Source organism: Pinus tabuliformis, chromosome 2_2 (assembly GCF_031772625.1).
Source record: "Pinus tabuliformis cultivar Carrire ecotype Pingquan chromosome 2_2, CPIR1, whole genome shotgun sequence".
NCBI classification, from domain to species: Eukaryota; Viridiplantae; Streptophyta; class Pinopsida; order Pinales; family Pinaceae; genus Pinus; species Pinus tabuliformis.
The window spans coordinates 1,310,794,619-1,310,804,540 of NC_142300.1; the positions used below are offsets into that span (position 1 = coordinate 1,310,794,619).

General features: G+C 38.5%; 1 protein-coding gene across 1 annotated transcript in view; it reads right to left on the reverse strand.

Annotated features, from left to right (window-relative positions):
- The window catches only part of LOC149198337 (seipin-1-like), a 30,587-nt gene extending 23,159 nt beyond the window's left edge, over positions 1-7,428 (reverse strand). Inside the window, exon 1 of the mRNA XM_089406154.1 lies at positions 6,415-7,428. Coding sequence (XP_089262280.1) covers positions 6,415-7,137 — 723 coding nt within the window. The 5' untranslated portion in view covers positions 7,138-7,428. The remainder of the gene's footprint in view (positions 1-6,414) is intronic.
- Between the last annotated feature and the right edge of the window lie 2,494 nt (positions 7,429-9,922).

Genomic DNA, 9,922 nt, shown 5'->3' on the forward strand with positions numbered 1-9,922 from the left:
GCCTCAAGCAAGCATGGATGGATGCATACCTTCAAAGTTTAGGCTTCACAAAAAGTTATGTTGATATGAACTTTATATTAAGGTTGTGAAGGTAGAACCGATAATCATTCTTCTGTATGTGGAAGATCTTCTCTTGATAGGTGTGGAAGGTCGAATTGAAGAATGTAAGAAGCAACTAGCGGCAGAATTTGACATGAAGGATCTAGGGCTAATGCACTACTATTTGGGACTGGAAGTTTGGCAAGGACCTGATGAGATCTATCTAGGTCAAGGAAAGTACGCGATTAAGATGTTGAAGAGGTTTGACATGATGGATTGCAAACCAACGACAACCTCGATGAATACAAACTTAAAGAGTTTTGAATCAAGCCATGTGGATCCTTCCAAGTATAGACAATTGATTGGCTCACTGATGTACTTGATGAATATTCGACCAGACATATGTTTTTCAGTAAATGTTCTCAGTCCATTCCAAGTGGAGCCAAGGCATGATCATTGGATAGCAATAAAACATATACTAAGATATTTGCAAGGAACCATCCACAATTGCCTAAAATATGATAGAAGGAATGATATCCACTTGATTGGATATACAGATTCTGATTGGGGAGGTAGTGAGCAAGATGGAAGGAGCACTACAAGAGGATGTTTTAGTTTGGGATCCTCCATGATCTCATGGATGAGCAGAAAGCAAGAAACTGTTGCTTTGAGTAGTGTTGAGGTTGAGTATATTGCAGCCTATGAAGTAAGCAAAGAAGTTGTCTGGTTAAGGAAGTTGTTATTTGACCTATTTGAAGGACCAATGGACCCTACAGTGATACATTGTGATAACACCAGTTGTATAAGATTGTTTGAAGACCTAGTATTCCATGGAAAGACAAAGCATATCAACAACAAGTATCACTACATTTAGAAGCTAGTACCAAATGGTGTGTTGCAGCTACAATACATCTCCACCGATGAGTCGATAGCTGACATATTGAGAAAATCTCTTCCTAATAAGAAGCTTGTGTATTTGAGAGACAAGCTTGGTTTGGTTGATGTATCCTCCTTGGTTGAGAGGGAGAGATAGGCACATCATTCTTGTCTTCACTTGGGAAGACAAAATGGAGGATTGGGTAAGCATCTGGCATCCGATACTCTTTGAGGATGAGGTAGGGTATCCAAGATAAGGGTAATCGTGGACCGATATTCTTTGAGTACTAGCTATCCAAGATAAGAATAGTCCAAGGAAGGTCATACTCTGTGAACACCCGGGTGGGGTATGTACCAATGATGATGGTGTCTATAAATCATTGGTCTCACCAGCATTGTGCTCTAATCTTGTGGAGAGATAAAGTTGTTAGTCAAGGCCTTGCTATATGATAATGTTGGTTCATATGATGCTAAACAGATGGGTTACCAATCTTACTCTTCTTATGAGATCTCTTCAGATTGAAAATGTCCATGTACCATTTATGAATACCTCCCTAGTTAAGAGGGAGTGTTGAAAAATGTGTAACTAGGTTCGGTCTTCATAAATAAGAAATGTACTTTTGATTTTTGTATATTGCAAAATGAAAGAAAAATTATTATTCTTATTGTTGGTGCATGGGTTTCGTTTTCAAGTTCTTTTATTTTAGAGGTAAAGCACCCATTGAGTGCTTCCAGGGTTTGTCCTAGGTCAATAAGTCAAAAGAGTCATTGTCATAAGTTGAAGACCCCATCAGGCACATTGTAACTTGTAAAGAAAATTATTTTTGTCATTAAAAGTGTCAAAATACCCTTCAAGACCAAGTCGGCCTGGCAGTTGGGAAGTCAGCCTACTTTGACGAGCCACGTCCACCTTGAGAAACCAATATACAAAGGGGAACTCGACCTCCTTGAGAGACATCCATCACTCACTCATTCAAGCAAAGGAGAAGAGCAAGAAGGCAAGAGAAGAAGGAAGAGGACAAAGAAAGATTGTTTTTGGGCTAATTCTCTCTCACACGTGCGAAGAAGAGAAGCTAGGGTTTGCAACTTCAAGGTCGAAATTCTCTATCTGCTGGAAGAGGATCAAATCTGCTGGAAGAAGGGTTTACTAGGTCACCTACTAGCCCTAGACAAGGAAGCAAGGCAAGCGAAGTTGTTGGGAGGCCTTGGAAGGCTAATTTCGCTCACACGTGTGGATGCAGTAGCAGTTGCAGGGGGCGAAAACTTCAGACCTGTAGTAGAGGCCAAAATTCTGAAGTTGATCGAAGTTGTGCTACTGGAAGAGATTTGACTGGGTTTGACTTGGACAAGGGAAGCACATCATTCAAAAAGGTTGGACTTGGTCTTGGAGGGTATTGATCTTGGTCTAGAGGTTTTGGAATTCGTGAATTGAAAAATCTATAAGAAGAGAAGAGATTTTGCAAGCTTTCCTCTCAAGTGGAGACGTTTTGGCCCTGGCTTACAGCCTACATTCTATGTTCTTGTGTACTATTGTTCTTCTTGTTTGGTAGTTGTTTGATGATATTCGAACATAATAATAAGTGAAGAAGCTAATAAGTAAGAAAAAAGTAAAAAGACATCACAAGCAGTTATCATAAAAAGAGAAATCATCTTAACTATTGCCCTTTAGATTTCTCAACAAAAAAATCAATAATAAATCTGAAGACAAACACATTCAATGCATAGAAGACAAAATATATCCAGGAAACCCCAACTCTGGGGAAAACCTACAAACTTTGTGTGTCTTTTATTATTTTCACCAAAAGGGTAATCTTTAGAAAATTTACAGCAAGGGAAAAAACCTTCCTTTCACCACAGGAAAACAGCTAATCAACTCCAAGACACATTGATCTCTCTTTTGCGCACTCATCTTGTCATACGCCTGTGCAGTTCGACCTAGCGCCAACTGCAAGTTGTACAGACGCGCAGCTTTGTCTCTGCACACATGTTTGAAATAAGGCTACGTTGATGCTATCTAAGTTAGAGCAATTCGGCCCTCACTCAATCTCTCCCTCTTGGTCATTGAAACTCTATAATCTATTGAAACCCTAGTCTCTCGCTTCGCTGAGATGACACACACCGCTTGTGCCCTTTGAACTGGCCACTTCCTCGCTCTATCTCCTCTTAAAATTCCAACCTAAGCCCCACAATCACTTTGAACGACTGAGATTAGATCTTGATGAAGGGTTGAGATTAAATCATAAGTTAACTTAGGATTTTAAATTTTTCCCATGTCTAACAATAGAAGATAGTTAAATAAATTAATATTCTACTAAGTGGTTGTCTTGTGGGTCCCTCTATGAGCCTTGGCACCTAGGCATGCAGAACCCTTACTTCTCTACTCTAATCAACAAAAGCCTTCTATTGTATTCTCTTTCCTCAAAATTTATCCCTCCCTATAGACCTTGATCCCCAATCCCTATCCACCCATACTACTATCCCTTAAGATGTTCTCAAGCAACCTCATTTTCTTGTCATCTCACCCATCCTTATGCCACATATTATACCATACATATACATATGGCAAGTGGTGTGGGAGATGAACACTAGTAGAGTCGTTGGCAAACAGGGATTCGAGGTGTAATTCTTCAAACATGGTATACATCATCTTCTTGATTACATTGTTGAATTATTTAACCATATTGTCTACTCCAAATTCCTACAAGCCAAGTCTCATCATACTGTTCTCTTGATACACAAATCAAGGTCTAAGATTCATCCAAATAATTATCAAACAATATGGTGGGTCACACATTCTCCAAGCTCTATGCCCTATTATCCCTCATGTCGACAAGGGTACATATAAAAACTTTTACAACATATATCACCACCATTGTAAGCCCAAGGTCTGAAGACAAAAGCATTGTAACAACCATGTGAGGCCCTATATTAAGCATCCCAAGCCTATCTCTTGTTCTTATTATTTGTATCCTGTTGTCTTTGATTGAACCATGGTCGGTCCCTTGAAGTTCATATCTGGTTCCTTTCATCCTGTATAGGATTTGAGGGCCTTATCTGGGCTTTCATTGAGTACTCATGGTTTTATGGGAGTCTGCATTTGTAGGGGAGATTACTAATGTATGGGCCAATCCAACCCACATCAAGGTGCACCTATTGTCTTACCACATGGCTAGAGTCTATAAAATCCGTAGGTGACCCTGCCTTTGGTGCAATATCTCTCAAACAACCCTCATGCATGGCAGTCTCATATTAACAACTTTCACAATTCCCAAGGCAATTCATGGTTCCCAATGCAAAGTGGTCCCTGTGGTCTCAACGTCCAATGCTCCAGCCTTTAGGGTCACTCAAGCAGCCAAGCTCCTATCAAGAGTTTCATCCCCAAAGACTTGGATGTTGGGTAAGATGTGCTCCCTCCAAGATTACACAACCAAGCCCTCTCAATCCCAACCACTCTCCAAAGGATATTTTCCACTAACGCATTGGCAACTTCACAATGGTTGATGACTCTGATGAGGAGGATCATGGTCCCTTCACACATCCTTGACAACAAGCTCCAACTCAAGCAGGGCTTCACATCCTCTCCTTTGCTTTAGCATGAGAATTTCCTCTACTTGCACCTTATTATATATCTTCTTTTGGTTAAATATTTAGCTTTTTTAGCTAAACACTTAGTTCTTCGTCTTTTTTGCTTTTAGTATTAATCTAGGAGTTGCTTTCACACTCATACATTGTACAAAGACTCACTTGCATTTGCACCTTCTTTTATATCTTCTTTTGGCTAGGTATTCTACTATTACTATTTAGCTAAACACTTAGTTCTTTGTCCTTTTTGCTTTTAGCATTGATATAGGAGTTGCTTTTGCATTCCCAGATCGTATTTAGACTATATGTACTCTTTTAATCCCATTCGGCGTTTTAAAAACTGGCTAACCCAGAACTAGAACCAGCCAATTCAACCGACTCTACCTCCAAAGGCACCAAACTAGGCCTCAAATCAGTTCAAGCACCGGTTCAGTACCAAATCGGCCAGTTTGGCGTCTGAACAAATCAATTCAACCAGTTATTTACCAAACCCGTATGGGACAAGCCACCTATAAAATCTGATTTTTAACTTTTTGACTCATTTTGAAACACAAAGCAGGGGATTTAGAGCAAAGGAAAAAATCAGCATCTTCCTTGGGGCTAACGAGGGGAAATTGAGTGTTTCCTTTGCCATTAGTGTATTTATAGTGTAGTGAGGATTGGTTCATTTATACTATGGGAGAATCAAACCCACTCATGCAGCGACCCATGGAAGCTGAAAGGGGGATTTCTCCCCCTTAACCCTTGTAGCGACACCCGAAACACAAAAACCCCGAAATATCATCTTGAATCAATAACAATGAAATGGGGAGAATAAAATCATAATTTTGTTTTCGTTATAGCATGTAGACTTGAATCAATGAAGAGTCAAGAGGATGATTCAAAATGTTGATAGCTAAAACATAAAATTCTTGTAGATGAGTTAGGGAAAGCATGCTGAGAGACAAATTCACTTATGTCAAGAGTCCAATTTGAACAAGAGTCTCTAATGGTTTTGGAATATTATATTTACATTAATGTACATGGATATATTTTTTTCATTAAAATTTTGATATTTCAAGCATTTTTTAGTAAACCCATTCATAAACCATACATTGGTCCAATTCCCATCTGAGTCCAATTCGAGTCTTGTAGGACTTTCGACCAATTCCGAGTCTGATTCTGAATTTTAAAACATTGGTCCAAACCTAAGCATTTTTTAGTAAACCCATTCATAAACTATACATTGGTCCAATTCCCATCTGAGTCCAATTCGAGTCTTGTAGGACTTTCGACCAATTCCGAGTCTGATTCCGACTTTTAAAACATTGGTCCAAACCTACTTTGTGGTCATTTGCTAGCAATTGATATAATTATTTCATTTTATCTTCTATGCATAGCATTTTCTTTGATAATATAGGGCCTTTCCATGCAGATCGGGACCTTAATGGTAATATTTTTTAACAAATATGTGACGTCCTGACCAAGTCCATTCCCATGGGCTGCTCCAACACGTGAGGTAGCTATGGAGTTAACCAGAGGTATGGCAATGGGAGATCATGACACACATGCACTTATTATGAACCCAAATCCACTCTTATGTTCTCCTTAAGATCTGCCATTCTTATGTCTGTTGGGTTGTGATTTAAAGCCGCTAAAGCACATAGGGTTGTTATGAGGGTAAGCAGAGGTATGGCACTGGGAGATCATGACCCGCATGTATGTTCTCGTTAAGGCCTGACATTCTACAGACATCATCCTAGGAGTTTCGCACCCGTTCCAGCCAAAGCTTGGGTGGTTCTTGTAAAAAAATGAATGTTGTTTTACCAAGTGTACACATGTACATGTATTTGTATTTTACCATGAATTTTCAACACTGTTATGCCTGCTCACATACATACTGAAAAATGATCCCGAGTCTAAACTACTAGTACGTACCTGAAACATCCCAATCCGGCGGTTGTGATCTGACTCGGGCATAACCAGGGTAACAGTTACATAGAATTTGTATCCAGCCGGAATGACCCGTCTTCCAGAAACCTTTTGGGGCTGACCAAATCCTGTTCGCATGCCATTAAATGAAACAATGGCACTGGGATTGGGTTGAGTGTAATCAAAATACAAAGGTTCCCTTATAATAACAGGCTTCTCAATCCAAACTGTTACGAAGGTGAGAGCAAGAAGTAATGCAAACAGCATTATTACAATCAACACGGAAAACACATAAATCGCCGCCAGGCATCCAAACCCTACCTTTCTCAACACCATGCCTCCGCTCTCCGTAACCCTAGGAGGAACTTGCGAAATCATGGCTAGCTTCTCACTCACCGCCTCCGTGGCCCTGTCCTTCGCCTGGACTGTTCTGTGCACAGGCTCTGCCACGGCAGAGAAGGAAGAACTCACCGCCCAGCTAATTAGGGCAAAAATCTGAAGAAAACCCTTGAACTGAAAGGCTATTAAATTTATGATCCATTCTGCTGGCTTGAATATAAAATGATCTTGTTGTTCTTCATCCCTGTAAACGTCCCGTGTTTCGTCTCTCTGCAGATATTCCCTTTCGCTTCCTCTGTGCTCTGCCACGGTATTTGATGAACAGCTCTCTTCCTCTGTTATGCCCGAAGTTGAGGCCATGGTTTTGATTTCATGGATTTGCTCGCGCATGTTTTGACACTAATGTTTTAACACTACGAAGTTGCCGAAGAGGAATTCATGGCCTTTGGTTTCATTGACTGTAAATGTATTCTTCTTAGACTCTGTAAAAACAACGACGATCTGTAACAATTTTTGTTTCTATTCGAATTCAGACCTCGGACGCAGGATTGCGGTCGATGTTGCGTTCAACCGCGCACGACGCACAGAGGTAGAGAGATTCCACGTGTATGTTGAAATAGCACAGAGGTCGAGAGATTCCACGTGTATATTGAAGTAGCACAGAGGTCGAGAGATTCCACGTGTATGTTGAAGTAGTATCCATCTGGCAAGCCACGAATCATTTGCTATTCTTATCGTCGGGAGTATTGTGGAGTAAAGGGTAAGATAGGAATTTTGATGGATGGCAAAATAATCATTTTATAAGGAAAGGAAATGACTTAAAACTTGCGCCAAGGTTTATCCTTTGCGTGGAGTAATTTGCATAAAGTTGGATGCTTCAAGTTATCATCATTTTTATGATAATTTCAACCATTTATTTTATGGATAAGTTTAACAACTTATTTGGGATAAGGAATTAGAGAGAAAAAAAAAAAAAAAACTATATTGAAAAGTTTAATCCTACTAATAATCATTAACAAAAAGTATATATGGAGGTCAATATTTCTTAGTCTTATGGTTTATTTAAGGACTAATTCTCATCAATTTCATTGTGAAACAAAGGAAAAGGCCAAAAAAAAGTATGGGAAAAAAGAGTCTATTTTTTCCTTTTTTGAAAAGTGGAAACAAAAAAGCATTCATTTTAGACTGTTAGGCCTTCAAAGACAGCAGGGACAGTTATGCAGGTATTCTGGCAAATAGCTCTTGGGATAATTTATTCAGCGAGGGGCTTGTCGAGAAGTTGGGAGCACTTATTGCGAGGCTTCACGGGAAAAGGGTTGAATATAGGAATCAGATGGCAAAGCAATCTATCTCATAGGCTATCTTTAGCTCATGGACATTAAAAATAATTTCTTTCTTTCTTTCTTAAGCCAAAGGTGTGTGTATATATGGTAGCCACATAGAGGTTGGATTACATCTACATGGAGGAATATATCTCCTTATGCTTTTGAAACCCCTACCAATATTGGTAAACTACCGAATTATTTGATTATTCCATCATATTTATAATATGAAATTGAAATTTTATTTTCATTATTTGCGAGATGCCATAGCAATCAATTCTTTTGTAATCATATTTAGCATTGCAATGATAACCCCAAAAAGAACTACAACTTTGTGACTTCCTATTTAGAGAGTGTGTATATATATATGGTAGCCACATAGAGGTTGGATTACATCTACATGGAGGAATATATCTCTTTATGTTTTGAAACCCCTACCAATATCGATAAACTACCCAATTATTTGATTATTCTATTATATCTATAATATGAGATTGAAATTTTATTTTCATTATTTGTGAGATGCCATAACAATCAATCCTTTCGTAACCATAGTTAGTGTTGCAAAGATAAGCCCAGAAAGATCTACAACTCCATGATTTTCTATTTAGGTGCTCATCTAGGTCTTAATATGTTTGTAGCGACTAGTTGATATAATTGGCATAGCACCTCACCTGTGATGACAAATGTAGCTTAGAAGGTGATTTTGCATTAAGTACTATGACATGTAGTAAATTACCAAATTTCTCTGACAGTTGAATTATTTAAATATTTCCTAAGTTTGGACCTTAGGAATTTAATTTATTAGCCAATTTTTAAAGTTAAGAGGTTAACAAAAAATTATATCATGATTTTTTATCTCAAACATAAAGGTGCAATCTCAACCCTCCATCACTTTGGCGATTAGATAAAAAAATTATAAAAGAGGAAAAGGGGTTGTTAGAGAGATCAATTAGATTTGGCACAAGAGCTAGGCATTCAGCAATGATAGGAGATCAAATTAACAGCAGAGTTTGAATCAACAAAGATGTTATCTTTCAAGGGCAACGAATAGACTTATGGAGGTCGAGATACCAGGTTGTACAGGTTGATTTGATTGAGCACAAATCAAGTCGATTTTATAGGTCAATTTGGGTAATTTTGTGGGTTGAAGAAGGTCAAATTGTGCACTGATTGGATGGGCCATATAGGTCGATTTGCATTGTGTTATATAGTTATGCTTTTGCTAGGTCAAAGTGTTGCAATTTCTAAGTTATTTGTTGTTGTAAAATTCATGAAAAAGGGTTGTTGTAATCAATTTTCAGAAGCTAAATCAAGAGCCCAAGTTTGTTGGTTTTCCCTACTTTGGGTCTCCAGTGTTAAAATTGTGTCAAATATTTTTTGTATGTACTTGGTTTTATGTTTTATTTCTGCTATGCATAACTAAGTTAGAAACCTAGAGTACTTTTTGTTATAATTTTTCAAATCTAAAGAAATTAGTTTTATTTTTGTTCTGGGAAATTTTATCGAACATTAAATCTTATTTGAGTTTAAAAAAAAACAAGGCATAGCACCTCACCTATGATGACAAATACCACATCGAGGTAGTGGAGCAATCCTTGAAGCCAATGAGATTGAGACAACATTGACCCATGTTGAAGATGTTGGTGTTGTGTTAGTCCTATAAGTTGGAGTCACTCCCCCATGTGGCGTTGGATGATTTTGACAAACTTGAGTGTTGCAACCCAATTATAGGCCTTGGTCAACCACATCTTCAACTTTACCATGCAACGTGACACTCATGGTTGTGACATTGAACATATACACATGATGGCATAAACATGGGAATGGAGGAACCTCAACCACTAGTGGCT